This window comes from Pavona decussata, unplaced genomic scaffold, assembly GCF_977016875.1.
Source record: "Pavona decussata unplaced genomic scaffold, jaPavDecu1.1 SCAFFOLD_100, whole genome shotgun sequence".
In the NCBI taxonomy this organism is placed as follows: Eukaryota; Metazoa; Cnidaria; class Anthozoa; order Scleractinia; family Agariciidae; genus Pavona; species Pavona decussata.
The window spans coordinates 4,031,865-4,051,570 of record NW_028145515.1 but is presented as its reverse complement, the minus strand read 5'-3'; the positions used below and the strand labels follow the sequence as shown (position 1 = coordinate 4,051,570).

Sequence of the window (19,706 nt, the reverse complement as noted above, 5' to 3'; positions counted from 1 at the left end):
AATGTCTCTAGTCAGCGCCGGCTTCCCAATTGCCTTCGAGTTCCTTGCAGCAGTAGCACTCGCTGATATTTGCCAGCAGATCACGGCTACAGTTACCACAAGTACACCTACATGGAAAATAATGCGTTCGAATGTATGTGATTTTGACAGATGATAATGAAGAGCGCGTACTCAAAATGCAAGGTTAGAACTTAACCATCCACCAACACGCACTCTATTCTCCAAGCGTTTCGTTAAATCTTCCTCGAGTCGTCGCTTCTCCTCTTGTTCCTTGCGATATCTTTTTAGCCATTCTTCGTCTGCTATCGGCTCGTCCGCGTACGGGTGGAGTGTATCATCATCTTCACACGTACTACTTGTTTCATGGACGCCATCTATCGCCTCGACTTCGACGCTTTCAAATTCGTCCTAGCTGCTTTCTTCAGCGGTTTGCTCACTTTCCGTGTCAGATAAGTTTTCTGCCATGGGATATACTTATTTGGAGCTAATTTTTTTTTTCCTACCGGTGAATCTGACGATTTTCTTTCTGCCGCGAATGTACTTTACTGAAGGTCAAGTGAGTGCATAGACTCGAGAGTTCCTGAATGTACGTCACAGACTATGTCATGTGGCCCGATTGTGAGCCCGTCGGCATTCTCATCAGCGGGGCGGGTGGACCGCAATAAAATAGGATTTTAAAGATTTGTAAAATTCATAAAAAATTTGCGTTTCATTCAAATCGAAAAATTTTTTCGCCGAAGTTCTTCGCGTGATGTAAAGGTTCAGATAAGAAAATAAAAAAAATTCCGTTATGGGCACTTTAAAAGGAATCTAAATAAGTTTTTATGTGATTTGTATTAGGTTGGTTGTGTATATTTTTATCATAGATCTTAATTTTTATTGTTACCTATTTTTATATCTTATTCTAGGGGATTTTTATGTTGCTTGTTTTAATTTTTTTTATTTTAGAGGACCCCCCTAAAAACCACTTCTTAGTGATTATTATTGTTATATGGGCTATTGTCGTTACCGCTTTGTTTATTTGGGTTACGCTGTAATCATAAAAATAATTTCAATACCTAGATCCAATATTGTCCAATATTCGTTACCGCTTTGTTTATTTGGGTTATAGGCTGTAATCATTAAAATAATTTCAATACTACCTGGAAGATCCAATATTCTTTATTCTGAAGTCCCAGCCAATATACAAAGCACGTGTCGATGACGTCACGATCACCTCTTTATAAACTGCGAGATGATTTGTTCGCGCGAGGAAGTCTGTCGCACCAAGATAGAATGTAATGGCGGAAGATCAGAGGCATTTCACGGATATCAAAGATATTCGGCCCGGCATAAAAAACTTACACTGTTTATTCATAGTTTTGGAAGTCGGTAAGCTTCCCCTATCCTCTCGGTTGCTCCCTGTTTGACCAGACACTAAATTCACGCTGAAATTCGCCGCTGTTTCTTTTAGGGAAAGCCACCAAAACGAAAGATTCCCATGTCGTTCGGGCATGTCGAGTTGCTGACAAAACGGGCTCTATTACGGTGTCCGTTTGGGACGAAGTCGGAGAAATTCTTCAACCAGGAGATATCATTAAGTTTGTTCGCGGGTAAGAACAGCTACCTTGGTCGTGTTTTTTTGATGCCTTTGATCGCGGAATGTGTAATTCAAATTCTTCTCGGGACGTGGGGTTTCAAATTTCCTCGTCGCATAAATTTACACTGAGAAAGGAATTGTAATATCACTGTAAGATCCGGGGGGAGGTGGATTTCGTAAATTTCCCGATAAAACGAGGTAAGCTGGAAGAATTTCGGGGCTAGGGATTTAGGTTGAAGTGCCACTATATTCTCGTAGATTGTTCTAACCCGAAATTGCCCCGAAAGAAAACATTTATTGCGTGGAGTTGTCAATTTGTGATGGGAGAATTGTCTCTGTGGGGGAGGGGAGGGTTGTTAGATCTTCTCTAAAATTCTGAAACTATTATGCAATTTCTTGAGCATGGATGGAAAAATGTTAATTATCTTAGAAATGGCCACTGAGAGGGGCACCCAATGTTGAAATTTAAAAACAAATATTTTTGTTTGCTTTCCCAGATTGTTTTATTACCTTTATGAGGACTGTTTGGACAATCTAACACAGTTCAATCTGTTCTTATTTTTAGCTGAATGTGTAAGACCAGAAAATATCTATACCTCCCCTGTGGAGGAGATTTTCTAAAAGGACCTCCCTACTCCTGTAGAAATTCTAATGTAGTTTTATACATTCTTTCCAAGTTTTTGTCCTTTATGGATTCCCCACCCCTCCCACCCCCTGGAATTTTCAATCCCTGGTGGGGATAGGGTTATTTCCTGAAACTTCACAATCATTTAAACAGAAAACTTTATAGCAAACTAAATCTCCTCTCTCAACTTTCTGAGCTGGTCTGGACAAATTTCACACTCTGAACGCCATGCTTGTGCCTCAAAAACGAAAGAAATTATAATTTCGAACCTTGAGGTGGCTTCACCAAAGGAAACTCTAAATTATCCCATCTCAGTTAATTCTGAAGATCTGAAGCGACTAAGGCCTTTCAAAGAGACGTCCACTAAATGAACTGTTGGTTACCATGGCTGTATTCATCTGTTCTGAGTCGACCCTCTCGAGCCTTGTAGTGCAAAACGCCAAAGATAAAAGCTTGCCAATGTTTCTTTTGAAAAAAAAAAGCATTCAGCTAAAGCCTCTGGCAGGTGGCTATAAAAATTGGTTGTTTATAATGTAAGGTGTTGAATTGATCTAAAAATGACTGTGAGCTTAATGTTTATAGGGTTTAAAAAAAGTGGTTTTCATGATGGCGTGGATGTAATTCTGGGTTCCATGTCAAATGCAGTTTGTGGTAATAATCTGCAGTTGTCTTAAGTAATCCTGTAAGCCCAAAGATCAACATGTAGACACCATTCCCCACACATTTCTTATGGTACAACTTTTTTGGAAGACTTTGTTAAAAAATCAACACATTTTCCTCAAGCGATCATGTACTTTATTCTCATAACTTATGTGTTTGATCAAATAGTGATCATGTAAAGAGAAATAATTTCTCTTTACATGCAATTCCAGAAAAAATCCGTACCCAACCCATGGAAGGTCAATGGAAATTACTGGGGGGAGGGGGGTCTTAAAAGTCAAAATTTTTGAAGCAAAGTATGAAGCTAAACTGGAATTTCCTAGGGGGAGGGGGAGGTCCTAAACAAAAACATCTTCCATGAGGGGAGTATGGATATTTTCTGGAGCTGCACATTAGATGCTGGTCACTGTTGGGATAAAAGGGTTAAAAAGCAGCTGTTCTGCCATTGGATCACTATTTTGGTGATCATTTGCTATATTCTCATAACTTGTATGTGTGATCAAGTAAGGAAAATGTAAAGAGTATTTAGATTCTGATAACAGTTGGGGCTTAAAGGATAAAAAGTCAGCTGTCCTGACATTAAATGACATCTTGTTCAAAATGAAATTTTTTTTTCCTAAAAAGTGTCTAGCCAGGCTAATGAACTAAAAATCAATTTTTAATGTCAGATATTCATCATTATATAAAGGAAGCTTAACACTGTACACAGGACGAATTGGACACTTGGAAAAAGTTGGCGAGTAAGTATGACATTTCAATAATTTTCCTTTGCATAGTCAAAATAATCCTAAATTTTAAGATAGCAAGTGATTTTAAAGTGTTAGTCTGTGTCGTAAAAAATATTCAATCTCTAAAGCAAAAAAAAATGGGCTGATGAAATTGTGCCTTCTCTTAAACAATAACCAGCCAGAGAGGAACCTCAGAAGGCTAATCAATGGTTCACTGTCGTGTGGCTCATTATCTGCTTTGTCTTGCTTAAGGACGATGCCTACTTTTGTTGCTGCGCATACATGTCTTTCTGCGCATCTTGAGATACTAGGGTTTCTTATGGGTGGTGTCTACTAATACGGGGATATCTTGGTGCAGTTTTAAACTATGCAGAGAGAGCAGAACTTAGCAAGTGCTCTTGGTATCCAAAAAGAAGATTGGGAGTAACCATGCATTTTTCAGAGATAATGAAGCTTCAATTTGGAGAAAAATGCCACACATTGCTTTGTATTTTACAGCTTTTTAGAATTATTGTTGCTTTATTATCTCTAGCAAATGTGTGGTTACCCCCAATTTCCTTTTTGGATTTCAGTAGCCCTTGCTGAGATCTGCTTTTCCCGCATAGTCATAAACTGTGCAAAAATACTTCGGCATTAGAAGGCACCATCCTTAATGGAAGGGCTCGGGGCAAGAACATCCTCCTGGTTTTTCATCGATTTTCGATGTGCTCAAAAGTAACGGAAATTTGGCATGTGAACTTCATTCCAGTTAAGAAACATTGCTCTGTATTTTTTTTTCGCCGATTTCCTCTTCGTTTTCGAAGTATCTCCCGTCGGCAACTTGTGTTTATGGAGAAAAGCAATTATTGCTTTGTTTAAATTGTACTCTGATCTACTTTCAACCAGAGGAATGTTTACAACCTTCCTAAAAGTTACTTTCAAATTTTGAAGTGAGCTGAAAACTGTGAGCTGCAAATGTATGATCGACCCACATAGCTAGCTGTTTAGAGAAGCATGCCTGCCCAGCACATATCCCCCATTAAAACTTGGGAGGAATTCTGCACTAGAGATAGTTCTTAGCAGAAGTTGAACCTATGACCCACATTGCATGGCTTAATATTTTATCTAAGGTTGTGAGCCATGAAACAATTTTTTTTTGGTGGGTGGGGGGTGGATGTGGAATTGATCATAATTATCATTGCTCAATAAAAGCTCAAGATTGGCCAAAATGTGAAAACAAGGCAGGGGATCAGAAAAAAAACTGGTGTACCTTTTGTGAGCTGGTCTGTTGATTGTCATTGCACTGTATTACTATGGTCACCAACAGTGTGAGTGTTTTAACTCAATTGAAGGGCTCGGATCATGTTTTGTTGTTTTAGCTCAGATTGATCACTGGAGTTTTAAGTGTGGGCTTGAATTCCTTCAGGAAACGTACTTTCTCAAATGTGTTATGTACACATTTAAATCATTAAGTTGTGTGTGAGAAGTTCTTGAAAATACCTAACCCTAACCCTAACCCTAACCCTGTGCATGAACAGAGTTCCCCTTACTTCTGAGGGGCCCCCTGGGTCCAGACTTTGGGTGTTCCTTTAAGGCACATTATTATATTAATACATGTATCTCCCAGTTAGTATGGTGGTGTGATTGGTCAATTTTGGTGGCCGTAATTCACAGTATGGCCTGCTAAATTTGAAAGTTTCCTTTCCCACACACCCCATTAACCTCACGATCAGAGGTGTAATAAATATCTTACTAACCTCGTTTTCTTGGTCCATATTTCACTGTATGGCCTGCTAAATTGAAATTTTTACTTTCCCGTACACCCAGTTAACCTCAAAGATATAATAAATATCTTTAGTTACTAACCTTGTTTTCTCGGTCCATACTGTAAGTTACAGAACCTTGTTTTTTCCCCTTTTTTATGACCCGTGCGCTTCAAGGTTGGGCCATAAATCAACAGAAAAAACTTGGTCAGTAACTTACAGTCAGACCTCAAACTGGGTTAGTAAGACATCAAGACAGGTATATGTCCCGATTAATTACGTCTTATAATTTTTAGTGATCATTCCTCAACTCTAAAACTTACCTTGTCATCATGATACCACATCAAAAGCAATCACTGCATTTTGGGTGGTTGCCCAAGACTGGTGTGAGTGAAGAAATAATTATTGTTATACTTCCAAGAATAAATGAGTGTGGTACAATATTTGAACTTTGGTAGTTTATTTTTTGTCTTTAAAATTATACTGATTGACTAGTTAAATATTAAATAAATTCTTTAAATGTTTTTTCTGGTATTTTAACAGCTTCTGCATGGTGTTTTGCGAGTTGCCAAACATGAGTGACCCTAATGCAGAATTCCTTCAGCAGTATAAACAGGTAAAGTTCTTTTGAGAATTTGTAAACCTTTGATCTCCCATGACGGGAGCCTCCTCGCCCCACCCTTCAAGGATACTCATTCTAATGAATCTTTAAGGGGCTGAAATTCATGGTCTCATTCTGTGTAAAGGCTTTGGGTGTGGTTTGAATTCATGCTCACCCCAGCCTAAAGGGGATACGAAGTCTGTCATAAAGTCATATTTTCTGTCACACTGTTGTTATAGCTTCAGTAACCTAAATCTACTGTTACAGTCAACCCAGGTCACGCGTGAACAGTATTTCCAAGAATGAAATGAACATTCGAATTTCTCTTTGTAATGTCCGACGTGTGAATGGAATGTTGGACATTTCTCTGGAAATCGCTCCGAAAAAGACGCATTAACTGAAAAAAAAAAGATTCAAAATACTTGGCAAACAATTTTTATTCTTGAAATATTCAATTTTGCAATGTAAAGAAAAATTCATAGCTTTATACCGTCAATAAGCTAGGGAGATTTTTACGGGAACTCTGAAATCTCGTTGGCGATCTTCAAAACTGACATGTAAATTTCAAAACTCCGTTCAAATTGCAAAAATATCGTTCACGCGTGACCTGGGTTGACTGTAAAATGTCTGTTGCGTGCAAGAAACATCATAAATGTGAATTCATCTCAACCCTTTTGTCCTTGACTGTAGAGTGTTACCAATATAAAACCCTAAAAAGAGCCCCTGCCAACTGAAAATCATTCCTCCCAAGAACAATCCACCAGAAGATTTCTAACCACCCCCCCCCCCCCAAAAAAAAAAAGTCCCCAGATGCTTATTTCAAACCCAAAAAAGGTCTGTCACTGATCGATATACCTGAGTATCCCCTGGGGACCGTACAGGTACATGCTGTTTTACTTCACAGGGTGGTAGTCGGTGCTGAGCATTCAAACATAAGAAACTTACAATATACATTCAAAAAATAATAATGACAAGGTCAAAGATTCCAGCTGGCTGGTGACAGACCAGTCAGTGGCCAGGGGCCCCACTCACATATCTGACAGAGGTTCATATTTTATACCCCAAAAAATCCCAACTTCAGAATTTGTCTACACAAAAAAATCCCTACTTTTTTTAGCATACCCCAAAAAATCCCTCAGTGTTTTTGCATCAGCAGATTTTATTAGTTATCTTCTGGAAAGCTAAAACATGCCAACTTCAACTTTGGTGGAGTGCCGGTAATTACTTTTCAAATAGATTACAATCTCAGAAATATCTCGTAGTACCACACAAGCAGTAAATTGGGCTTATGTTATTGTTGATTTGAGCTGAAAAATAGAATACCCAAAAAAATCCCTGTGTTGTTTTCACGACCCAAAAAGATCCCAGTGTCTTTCATAGACCCAAAAAAAAATTCCTTTTGGTCAAAATGTCAGACCCAAAAAAATCCTTCAGACCCCCCCGTCACTAAAATATGTGAGTGGGGCCCCTGGGAGTCAGTGATGGCTGAGGAGTTAACTGTGGAGTATTGTCAACAAGTGCAGTTAGTCGTTTGTAGTCAGAGGCGCTTTGAACCTTGGATGCCTGGGTTTAAAATTTATGCGGCAACCTAACCACTTGGCTAAGCTCCAATCAATGGAAGGGGGAAAGAATGGTAAATCCAAGACTTTGCGAGACTCCGACACCCTTGTTTTAAAATCCAAGACTGAAACTTCATTGTTTCCATAATTTTCAAGCCTGAGACTGTACCTTAAAAAAAAATCTGAGCTTGAGACACTGAGATCTTCTGAGTGCTGAACAATTTTCAAGTCGATAGTACCAAAAAGAAGGTTGTGATTCTTCATGCATGTGCTCATTGTTTATCGCTACACACAGAAATAATTGTGTAAGAACCTTAATTCTTTTCTTTCTCAACAATTTGGAAGACTTCGAGACTCAAATTATTCAAGATTGGAGACTTCAAGATGGTTCAAATTCTAGCAAGCGCAAGATTCTGAGACACTAACTTTAAATTGCAAGAATTCAAGACAGGCTTGTCATTTTCGATAGACCCTTCTATACCCCTAATGGAAAAATCTGTTGTGCTGGCCACTACATTGTAGATCACTGTGTTTTTGCAAAAGTAGACTTCATGCATACATGTACAAGCTGTTTTGATTTTCAGAATCTTCAACAAGGTGAACAAGGAAGGAACTCACCCAATACAAACAACATAGCTGCATCATCGTCATCATCAATTATACCACGGAATCAAAATCATAACTCAGAACATTTGCCGTCAATGAACCCTCCAAACAATCACCATGGCCACAACTTGGCCTCTCATCGATTCCACCCTTACAACAGACAAGATGTGCCAGCCACGCAAGGAAGTTTAGCACCCAAGGTGGACTCATCACGTGACCCAAGGTTAAAGTTGCGGGGCAACAATGGCGCTGGTGGTAACAATGGAAATGGTGGTGGATTTCCTGTGAGTGTGACACATAGTAGCAATGGAACTCACAATGCTAATCCTGACACCAGTGTACGTAATGTAATAAACACTAGTCGTGATCCACGAACACGCAGATGATAATTTATAGCTAGCAATAGGATTGTGCAGTTCCAGAAAATATCCATACTCTCCCCATGGGAGGTTGTTTGTTTTTCACCCCCCATCCCCCCAGGAAACTCCAGGTTAGCTTAATACTTTGCTTCTAAAATTTTGGCTTTTAAGACCCCCCTCTCCCTAGGAATTTCCAATAACCTTCCTTGGGGTAGGCCTGTATGGATTATTGCTGGAACTGTACATTGTCTTTTGTACATACACAGTTGCAAAACAGTCTCTATTTTCTGTGTGAGTTTGTTTAGCATTGTAATGAAACCATATGAGATTGAGAGATCTGGGCCTGGCAGGGGTGTAGCTAACTGGGGGGGGGGGGGGGGTGCCAAAGGTTTCTGTAACCATTCTGCTCTCCCCTCCCCCCTTGGTCCCCCCTTGGTTTGTGTTATGATTCCATTAAATTTGAAGGTTAACTGATAGTGCCTTAAACATCCATGAACCATTGCACCATTTTTTGTTTTCTGAAATACTGAAACAATGGCTAATATGAGGAAAAATAAGCATGCTGGAATTTAACTAAATAAAAATCATTATTTCAGTATCGGATGCTGTGAGATGTGGATGCTGTGAGATCTGAGCCTCCGGCAAAGTTTCAGGAGTAGATCCTTTTAGAGACTCAAACCTCACAGGACTCATTAAAGAGCCTGTTTGAGAAATCCTACCTATGCCCTTGCCTAGTTGTTCAAAACAATTTCAAGCTAATCAAGAAATGGTGTTACTTTTGAATTCAGTGCAGAGTAATAAGCCACTTTCGAGTTGCTGTCAAGTTCGTCATGAAAGAGGCTTAGTGCAAAGTTTTTCATAATTATGAAAAATAGTTTTGTTTGCATAAAGTATGAAACTAATTTTCATAATAAAACTTTTCACTTAGCCTCGCTTTCATAATGAGGTTCAAAGCACGGAAAGATATTTTTTTTTACCAAATTTAACTCAGCTAACTGTAATTTAAAATGTATTGGTATTGAAAATGTATTTCTAAACATGAAAAACAGACATCTCAGGTAACGGTAATCTCGGATTAATGTTAGAAATTTTTGAACAATGGTATGGTTCTGGAGTGAGAGCGATTACAGAGAGTGAGACTGGGAAAAGGCAAGAAGTGTCTTCTATTTTCTTGCACTTTCTACTATGAGCCTTGGAGCACAAAATATTAATGTGACTGTTTTGCAGTCTGTCTTCTCCGCAGCAGGTCAAAGGAACTTAAGGGAGTAGAAAATCAGCTCCTCATAAATACTGTGACCCAAACAGTCTTTGCCTTGGGCTTTGCCTTTTTCTTGTGTCCGTAAGTCACTGCCCAGCAGTTTTCGTCCTCCCTTATCTCTCTTGAGTCTGCAAGGAGGTTAAACTCTAGTATTAGGTTAGTTGCACTTTCCACTGTAAGTGAAAAAGCTATTGAGATACTTTTGTATTTTGTACAGTATGTATGGAAATCTTTAGTAATGAATTAAAAGCCTTTTTTATAAACCTGCGATGACTGCGCACAGACAAACTAACTTGCTAGCCTCATACTATAGTGTTTGAGTAAGGTAATGTTTAGGATGCGTCAAGGGAGCCGTGATACCAGGGAAGCCACAAGCCCAGAAGTGCTGGAATAGCGACAAGTCACCAGTCCCTGTCATTGCCTGAATCATCTTTTAAAGGAAGATTGGAAACGAGTCCAATTTGTTTGTTATGATAACTGCCAAAATTCCTGTGCACTGATTGGCTCGTAGCTATTGTCTAAAAGAGTAGTAACCGATAATAAAATGATGTCAGATGTAGCGCGCGCGCCTTCTCAAAAAAAGCCAATTCCGCTCGTACTTTTCCCATGTTATTCGGTAAAAAAACCAAATCGACAACAGTTTTCTATGATCTATAAATCTCTTATAGACCACAATTTGACGTCATAAAATGTTCACAACTGCGGGTCGTGGTTCCACTTGAGTTTTAAACATTTTATGACGTCAATTTATGGTCTATAAGAGTATAGACCATAAAAAACTGCCGTCGATTTGTTAATTAATTCCTACACAACACCATCACCTGTCACTCTATAAACTGAAAACGTGATCAGATTTTACTCAGAATATTATTACAGTCGAGAAGGCGACTCGGATATCACTTCCACATCAGGGTCTACTGCACCAATGGCACAGGCCCAACTAAAGCAGTGTGCCTTCCCTCCCCCCCCCCCCTCCCGTCACACACTCACACACACCACCCTTAGCCTTTCTTTCTTTGATTCTCAGCTTTGTGGTCATATTACGGCACTGTCTGTGTTTGGAAATTAAAGCTTAAGTGCTGCCAAGAAGGCTGTAGCGTATTGACCCTGTACGTGTTTCATGAAGCAACAAGGAGTGGTGCTACCCTCCCCCCCCCCCCACACACGCACACCCCTAGACCCCTGTATGAGATGCTAGTCGTTGTTTTGCAGAGGACAGCAAGGAATGCACCAAAATAGACCATTTCCGAGTTGCTTTGAACCTGATTATGAAAGCGAGGCTAAGTGTAAAGTTTTTGTTATGAAAATCATAATCAGTTACTGTTCTGATGCCATTTTTACGTACTCCCGTTCGCTCAGTAGATAACTAGAGAACTTCAGCAGCGACGACCACAAAGCCAACGTGAAATGTCACTTGAAAATAAAACTATTTCATTTGTACTACTTCGCCATATTTCAACTCGTTCAACTTCTACAGAAACGGGAACTAGCCAGGGACTAAATTGGTAGGAGTGGCGTTCGAGTAAAGAAAGAGAATGAAAATTCGGGTTTACCTCGGTGTAAAAAACCTGTGAAGTTTTTCTTTGTTTTAGTACTATTATGTTCGTTCTATCAATTGTTTTGACATTTTTGTTTTCTTTGTTCTACGTCACTCTTGAACGTAACAGGTTTTTACACCGAGGATGAGCCGAAAGTGTTCACGTTCTCTACAAAACCTTGAATTTGGTCATTTCACGTTGTTGTTTTGCAGAGGACGGCAAAGGAATGCACCAAAATTTAAAACGCTTTTGCAAACGGATTGTTTTTGTGGCGTTGTCGTTGTTGGTGCTTAAGTTCCCTTTTACTGCTTAGAAATTATCCCTTTTACAGGTATATTTACGATACGCTTGATGAGATATTCATGCATGAATATCGCAACAAAAGAAATTAATGAACGACATATCATGTGAAGAAAGTATGAATAATTTGTCCGAAGAAGAATAAACTACATTCGGTTATTAGCCGTTTTTCCAAAATACGTAGAAGGAACTTGGTTTCAATCCACTTCCATCCTAGCCATCCGCGGCCAAAGATGAACGATACTTGCTTTCTGTGCTCTAGTAGGGTTATATTTAACAGAATTGGAGAATTATTTTAACGTTTACATCCATACAAATATGTATTTTTGGCTATTCGAAGTGACAATAAAAATAGGTGACACTGCCTCTTTAATTTCGACACTTGCACAGCCGAACATTAGCGCGCACACAGACTTTATGACATGTTTTATGAGGTGTGAAAAGCACTCTCGAAAATTCATTTTCCATTGAAATATTTACACACAATAGGATCTTGGTGAACGATTTGTAGAACTTGAAACAGGCCTTTAATCTTGAGATTTTAACACGTAAATATTGAAACAATAAAATAGCTAGACCTTTTCAATTTTTGCCACAACGAGAGCTTCAGTCTCTTTTTGGTTTCATTCCTCATTTCTACAACAGAAGCTGGTTGATGTGAAGAAAACATTGAAAGAAAAATAAGACACGGAGTTTAAAAAATATATACATTTATTATTCAAATCTAGCCTTGGAGGTGAAATACAATTATTTACAAGATTATATTGGGGACTGTTCATTTTTTATAAGGGAGGGTATTGTGGAATTTCATTCATTCAATCTTAATTTTTTACTGGTCTCTCCACCCCTTCCCACTCGGAATTGTTTTTGTTACCAAGAAAGAGCAACGGAGAAAAATTTTTCCCATTACTCGCAACCTCATTAAAACCGAATGGTCCCTTAAATAGTGTTCAATTGCGCATATCACCAACTCTGAGCCATTTTTAATCCTAATAACATTGTGATTGTTCAGACAAGTTGACAAAGACGGGTATAGGGGTCCGGTTTCATTCGTATAAACAGGAGTCATTATCCGGAGCGAACAACTATCATACCATTGACCGACGACGTTTTCACAGTCATATCTATTTTAAGGATCGAATTTCCTGCGAATTAAGACTTCCGTAGGAGTTTCGCTATAAACAGCGAGCAAAATGTAGAGAAGAGAATAGGTGATTTAAGAAGGAGAAAGAACGATTGCCTGCTGGACACATGCAGACTGGAATCTACATTTTGACAGGAAAAGTAACCTAAAACCAGTCTAAAAATAAACCAATCTTTGAAAACGCTGTGAGATAAGCTTAGTATGTGAGTTACATGCTCCGGATTAGACTTCCTGGTATAAATTACAAAAAAAATATCGACTAAGAGTGGTTTTCAATTGAGTGTCCGGCGTATAACCAAAACAAAAGTAATTTCTTTGGCCAATCACAACAGACGGAAACAGCGCTATGAACCAATCAGAATTCAAAGCAAAACACGTAACCGGCGACAAACGCGGGAAAACCGCATGGAAACGAGTCATGATTGGTTTTGGTTTTGCTTCTCATTGGTTAAGAAAGTGGCGCGAGTTTTGTCAACCAATCACAGAGCGCAGTAACGCAAACGCAAAACAAACGCGACATACTTTCGACACTTAATTGAGAACCACTCTATAAATGTACAGTGTACGGCAGATTGGCTGGGCACTTCTTGACCGACACATTATTCTGAAAAAGCTTAACAAATATACAATCTTTAGCAAATACTCACAATTGAGTTCAATTTTCATTTTCAATGTGTCTCAGAAGAAAAAAACAAATATCTGTTTTGCCCTTACAGCGGGAAAGACAAGATTGTTTACTTCTCTGTAAATTGAATTTCTACAATTTTCACTTAACGTGATCTTTACTATTTCATATTTGCATTTTTGGGAAATCCAGTTTATTGCCTATCTAAGTCTATAATTATATAACTGCATGCCTGTCCAAACCTAGTTTCTTCAAAACCTGACAAAAACAGTCAAGGTACTTTATACCTTAGCTTTATTACTTTAATACATTATTATCTAGCCTCTGTGAACTAACTCACGAGAAGTTAGTTTAGTCTAAATATAGCGAAAAAGCATGAACACTGGCGAGATTCACTCGCTCTGCGCGCCTCACCCATAGCTTTGCTTTCACCAATCTCTTCTTAAGAGAAAAAAACAGCGCTTCCTTATATTTTAAAGAAGTCGGCCATTTGCCGAAAATTGGAGCCCACTGCATATCACAAGAAAGTAAAGTTTAACCATCCAGCCACCATACAATTAATTCTCCGAAATCACGTGACAAGCCCTTAATTTTTGATGATATGGTGACGTGACTAGCTTACTACAGCAATAACAATAAGCTTTCCGTCTTGAAGGCAAACAAAGATGTGGGTGCTATCTCTCGCCAGCGAGATAGAGCGAATTGGGACCAAGAGGTTCATCTTTTGTACCACTTGAAAACTGAAATCGGGAAGAAGGAATGTTAGCACAATCAATAAGCTAAATCCAAACTACAAACCTCACTACTTTTCATTCGTAAATGCAAACTAGTTAGCATAAGAACAGCATGATCTACATATTTGTATCAAAACAAGATCACCCCAGCCTCGCTTCCAACCCGAGGACGGGTCACTAAGCACCCAACTGTCAAATGGGCCATTCTCGTCTATTTACTAATTATTTTGAAGAAACGTAAACCCAAATCTGACGTTTGCCGTTTGTTGTAAACGGGACCCTAAATCTTTCTATTGTTTCGTACAAACGAGAATATATATAAACCTAAAACGTGTTGAATGTAGAATTGATCAAGGAAAACTTGCACGTTTGCAACAAGCCTAAAAAGTGAAAAGTTATATCACCTGTGCAACGCTCGGATTGCTAGTCTTCCATCAGCATCTCCAGTAACAACAAATTCACCACAAATGAACATGCCTGTGATGTCTTCTTTCAATTTAGCGTCTTTCGACAGAAGTTTTCCATTGATTGAATATCTGCACAGAACTCTGTTCGTCTCCTGTCCACAGAATACCACGATATTGCCATATTCGGACAAAGCTAGGCTGGTCACGTGACATGGCTTCAGCTGTTGACAGGGTTCAATGCCCATGGGTCTTAGCGTGACTACATACTCGCCTTTTCTGGCGGTGTAGATGATACAAGTGCCATCCTGGTAGAGAACAGGAAAAATGAGAATGATGTATTATTCAGTGAATGACAGACATATCGGAAAAAGGAAATCCGAGTGCTCCTATCAGGAGTCGAACCTAAGACCTTCCGATTACTAGTTCGGATGGTCTACCACATGAGCTACAGGACACTCGTGGGAGCTAAGGCCATTAAACTAATACTCCATTCAACGCTGTCACTGCGAAAATAAAGTGGAAAAAGTATAAAAAAAATGTCGTAGAATAAAGTTTTTGGATTTCCGAAAAACAAGCAGCGGTACAAAGGGAAATACTTAAAGGACCCTAGTCAGCCTCCGCCATTTTCGATGCCATCGAAATTATTGATATTGCATGGTAAAGCGAAATCTTATTGCTTAACTGTAAGTTGTGTTCCTGAAAGTATGTTTCATTATCTTTAGTAGTTTCACAGCGATTTCGTTCATTTCGACATGCTCCGAATAAAATATAATAGCCAAACTCTCGCATATAGAAAAAAACAAAGGTGTGGCTGACTAGGGCCCTTTAAACAGGAATTTCCGGTATAAACAGGGCCTGGGCTGACTTCTCAATCAACCATCAGAGCGTAAACAACTGACAAACAGCAACTGCAACATGCGTCGTTTTCTACGACTATTGTAGTTAAAACTGGCTTAGTTTTCGGAACAAACCCTGTAAAGCGAATTACAAACCCATGTCTTATATTGCTGGGGTGATATTGAGAAATTGAGGCATATCTTTTCAGAGGACTCTTGAGTCAACGCAACGGCTTGCCCTTTTATAGCGTAACTTCTTGTTTAAGGATGAAGTCTCACCGACCTTGGAATCCATTACATCGGGAGATTATCCCAGCTTCTTCTCCCCCCCCCCCCCGGGATGAAATACTACTGCATCGCAGGTTACCTTCCCCCCACTTAGTCAAGTTTCTCTGAGAGTGAAAGCAGTTTTAGGAGTTCATTCACAGACTCAGCAGTTAGAACTACCTTAAACAGGATAACAAACAGAACCACAGGAAAGGGCTCTCATTTGAATGGTCACACTTCAGGATATTTTTTTTGTATACATGTAATCCAAAGATAGAACCTTGCTCAGATTCATTGAAATGGTCAAACTGTGTTATTTCATTAATACTGATTTTTTTTTTTCAGGCTTCCTTTTTGCAACCGCTCAAGTTCCTTACATTAACTGCGATGGCCTTTCATGCTGTTAAAAGGTATGCAAATAAATGTTTCACAGATGTTTCACGATCTTTCGAACTCTCTCCAACCATAAACATTAAAACTCACCTGAGAACCGCTGACCGCCATATCGAGCTCCCAACTCATGACAACGCACGTGATTGGCTTGTCATGACCATATAAGGTCTGCAGTGGCGCACGTATCAGCTCCTGGGCCACGCCTCCTTGATGAGTAATTCCCCACAAGCGGGATGTACTGTCACGTGATCCAGTCATCAGGTGATGTCCATCATCATCCAATGACAGGCAAGTAATCACGTCTATGAATAAAACAAAATTAATATTACAGAAGGTAATTTTCATGCGTCTTGCAGGGAAAGTAGGCTTGTCTTCTTCTTTCGTAGCGTTCTAAGATACGCTGCAGTGTGTAACATGTATTCTGCATTCCTCTTGCAATGTTGACGTCATCATTGAGTTGCAAATTGCGGAAAAAATTGCCTCGTGTAAAAGCACATCAAGCAACTATTTTCAGCTTCAAATCAAATATCTTATTATCCACTCCACCTTGGGGCTTTTTCCGAATAATTTAAAACACTGTGTGGGGGACTTTGCCAGACTGCTTGTGGCGCAGTTCACAATTAATAAAGTTGAGTTATGAATGCCCCCTAATGTGAATGTGAATGTGAATTTAAGATAGACACTACGGGTGGTCACTGCACAGATTTGTTATGCCTCCAGTGGTTCTTTTACGTCCCACAGAGTCAGATTATGTGAAAACACTGTGAAAGGGGCCTACGGTTTATCGTCCTTATCCGACAACACTGGAAAGTCTAACCATTTGCAGATGTCAGAGATTCCACCTCCGCGTGTTTTTTCTTCAAGTTCCATGCAGCTTGCCAGGAGCATAGAACTTCAATGGAAAAAAGTCTCTGACGGGAGCCGAACTCATGACGTCTGTTTAGTGTTGAATAGTTGTATAGTAGAGAATTTCAATGTACGAAAAAGTCAAATTTTAATCATGGGGAAAGAAACAGCTCCACAGAGATTACATTTGATAATTCAGACTTAAACAAGAGTATGTACTAAAGTGTTACAAGTTCACCTTCCTAAGGGAAGAGGTCAAAACTCCTATACTCAAACAGGACCCACTAAACCACAAAATAGATGGTAGTCTCTGCCTGCACCCATTCGTCAAACTCAAAAGAAAAGATGGTGTCTTTATTGCATAGCCCCTCCCCCCTAAAAATGACAATGAGATTCAAACGTCACTTTTCTTGTTTATCTATCGATATCTAGCAATGCTGACTCCTGCTAGCTGAATATTTCTGTATCAACTCAAATTTTAAAGCCAATAAAATGTATTCAATAACCCCCACCCCCCCTACCCAAGACAAGTGGGTCCTGTTCGAGCAAACTTGTTATGAACAGTTCCCTAAGTAAATTTGTGTACTTTTACAGACAGATTTGCACGCTACGATTTTCTGGCCGATTTGTCGGCCTGAGGGTCTCGGAGCTCGAATCGTACGCCGCAGTTTGACACCCAATCTGTGAACGATTTGTTAGTGTGAAAGTCGGCTGGACTCCAAAAATCTGTCGAGGCCGACTTGCACTGCAACGCAACGTCTGAATTTCATTTTCAGAATCCGATGTCAAAATACACGTGACTTTCGCACTCCAACAAATCGTACAGCGTGTAAATCACACTTTGAAGTAGGGCATATTCTTGTTAAATCGGGCCAATAATCTCAAAGAAACCACCATGCCTTAAGGAGAAAAAAAGCCACCTTCAAGAACACATACCCGTGTGTGCCACAATCCTGCTGACCTGTCTCCCTTTTGTAGTGAAAACTCTGAAGCTGTTGTCCCAGTGGCCAGCGGTTATAATCAGCTTGGCATCATGGGTAATGGTAAACAAGCGCGATGAAATGTGCAAGTCAGGGATAAACGGGCCCGCGATACAACGACGTAATCTGAAGCGAAAGAAAAAGAGTGTTGTTTAGTTCATATGGGCCCAGTTGTTCAAAACCCGGATTAAACTAACCTTAAGTTATACCCTGTTAACACTAATGCGTTTTCGTTCGAAAACACATACTTTTTGATGCGTATTCGCCTATCATCCACACACCGGAAAACGGAGACTTTCGAAAACGGTTTCCAAAGTAGAGACTTCTGACTCTCTCGTCAAACGTCTCCTTTTTAAACGGTAAAAGTTACTTTCAGGATACTATCAACTTACTTGCTCGAAGACAGAGATGGGTCGAGTTCAAAGGTAAAGGGTTTCGCCCTGGTCTTGGAATAAGGCAACCAGTCTTGTAATCCCAGAATTCCGCTCTGGCTGATAGTGATCATGTGCTCGGGCATGCCTGAATGAATGAGTGTTCTGGTGTACACCTTGGATACTCCGGCAAACACCAGAGGATCGCTCGCGTCAGACACCTGTGAGCAATACACGAGAGGTTAGTTAAGATTAGGGCTAATTAAGGGCTAGAGCTCGACACAGCAGGTTTTGAATTTCTTTACAATGGCCAATTCACTCAACACAGGTCACGCAAAGACGTTTTGCCGCCTTCTTCTGTCACGCGTCCTGTACCACAAGTTCGCTATTTAGAATTGAACTCAAAGATAGTGACAGCCTCTTATCGACAACGATAAAATGACAGAAACACCTTATTGTTGAGGGATGAAACGATTCAGCTTCACCTCGATACGATATGTGTTACGATATACTGGTCACGATACGGTTATTTTCGATCGATACAAGCGCCAACACAAGCTTCGCTTCTGTTTGCTTGGCTGAAGAATTCAATGGTCCGGAAAGCGAAATGTTGTGCTTTCATTTCAAGCGGATCGCCAAGTTTGTAGTGTTTCCCGATTTGGCACACATCTTTAAAGCAAAGTTTGCAAGTGGCAGTATTTCTATCTCTGAAACCAAAATGACGACCAAGAATCTAATAAGGAAGTATTTTTGTCTGGTTTATGACTATGCAGGGAAAGCAGATCTTAGCAAGGGCTATTGGAAACCAAAAAGAGAATTGGGGGCAACCACGCATTTTTTAGAGATAATGAAGCAACAATTATTCTAAAAAGCAGTAAACTACAAAGCAATGTACGGCTTTTCTTTAATTGAAGCTTTATTATCTCCGAAAATACATGATTACTCCCAAGTTTCTTTTTGGATACCAAGAGAACTTGCTAATTTCTGCTTTCTCCGCATAGTTTTAAACCACGCAAATATCTCGAGATGCGCAGAATGTATGCGCAGTAACAAAAAGTAGGCACCGTCCTTAAAACAAGAACGTTGATTGGATACTGGAAACTCTTATGGCCAATCGGGTAAGTACCGCATCGAGTCGAAAATCGAAACGAAATGTTTGTATCGCAATTCAGCCGCATCGGGATTAATCGTTTCTCTCCTGCTATTGTTTAAGGTTACCCGGGACCTTCAGAGGTGTCTCGCGTCTAAGTGATGTAGCGCGTCCGGTTTAAACTGTAGATACCTGAACCCTTATATCAAATTAAAGCTTATAGAGCTGGCTATCCAACTAAACCACGAATTTTGAAATAAAATGAATTGCCAAATTATTAGCGCTGTTTTCTCGAATAAATTTTTTTCATTTGGAGGAGCCACTTCAAAGAGCTAAAACTCAAAAGGAATTTGTTCGTTTGCCTTCAAGTTTGGACAGTAGCTAGTTTAACATATAAAAAACAAAAACGTGTCTGCGAATTTTTTCTTTCGAAATACTTTTTCTCTGAGAGTGATTTT

At 39.6% G+C, this 19,706-nt stretch overlaps 2 protein-coding genes across 2 annotated transcripts in view; one reads left to right on the top strand and one right to left on the bottom strand.

Moving 5' to 3' along the window:
• Nucleotides 1-1,218: 1,218 nt before the first annotated feature.
• LOC146472435 (SOSS complex subunit B2-like) lies at nucleotides 1,219-9,987 on the top strand. The gene is made up of 5 exons (XM_085119799.1): nucleotides 1,219-1,371; nucleotides 1,454-1,592; nucleotides 3,533-3,604; nucleotides 5,878-5,950; nucleotides 8,079-9,987. The coding sequence occupies exons 1-5, from the start codon at nucleotides 1,281-1,283 to the stop codon at nucleotides 8,484-8,486; spliced, it is 783 nt and encodes a 260-aa protein (XP_084975925.1). The 5' UTR covers nucleotides 1,219-1,280; the 3' UTR covers nucleotides 8,487-9,987.
• A 2,264-nt stretch (nucleotides 9,988-12,251) lies between these two features.
• The window catches only part of LOC146472433 (neurobeachin-like protein 1), a 52,947-nt gene continuing 45,492 nt past the window's right edge, over nucleotides 12,252-19,706 (bottom strand). Inside the window, exons 37-41 of the mRNA XM_085119554.1 lie at nucleotides 18,180-18,379; nucleotides 17,744-17,913; nucleotides 16,052-16,263; nucleotides 14,463-14,770; nucleotides 12,252-14,064 (exon numbers count right to left, since the gene is read on the bottom strand). Coding sequence (XP_084975680.1) covers nucleotides 13,938-14,064; nucleotides 14,463-14,770; nucleotides 16,052-16,263; nucleotides 17,744-17,913; nucleotides 18,180-18,379 — 1,017 coding nt within the window. The 3' untranslated portion in view covers nucleotides 12,252-13,937. The remainder of the gene's footprint in view (nucleotides 14,065-14,462; nucleotides 14,771-16,051; nucleotides 16,264-17,743; nucleotides 17,914-18,179; nucleotides 18,380-19,706) is intronic.

Bases quoted from the DNA above. Each gene is read 5' to 3' on its own strand.
- LOC146472435 (XM_085119799.1), top strand. From the start codon at position 1,281: ATGGCGGAAGATCAGAGGCATTTCACGGATATCAAAGATATTCGGCCC. The intron at 1,372-1,453 runs GTAAGCTTCCCC...TGTTTCTTTTAG, and splicing joins ATTCATAGTTTTGGAAGTCG to GGAAAGCCACCAAAACGAAA. The intron at 3,605-5,877 runs GTAAGTATGACA...GTATTTTAACAG, and splicing joins CACTTGGAAAAAGTTGGCGA to CTTCTGCATGGTGTTTTGCG.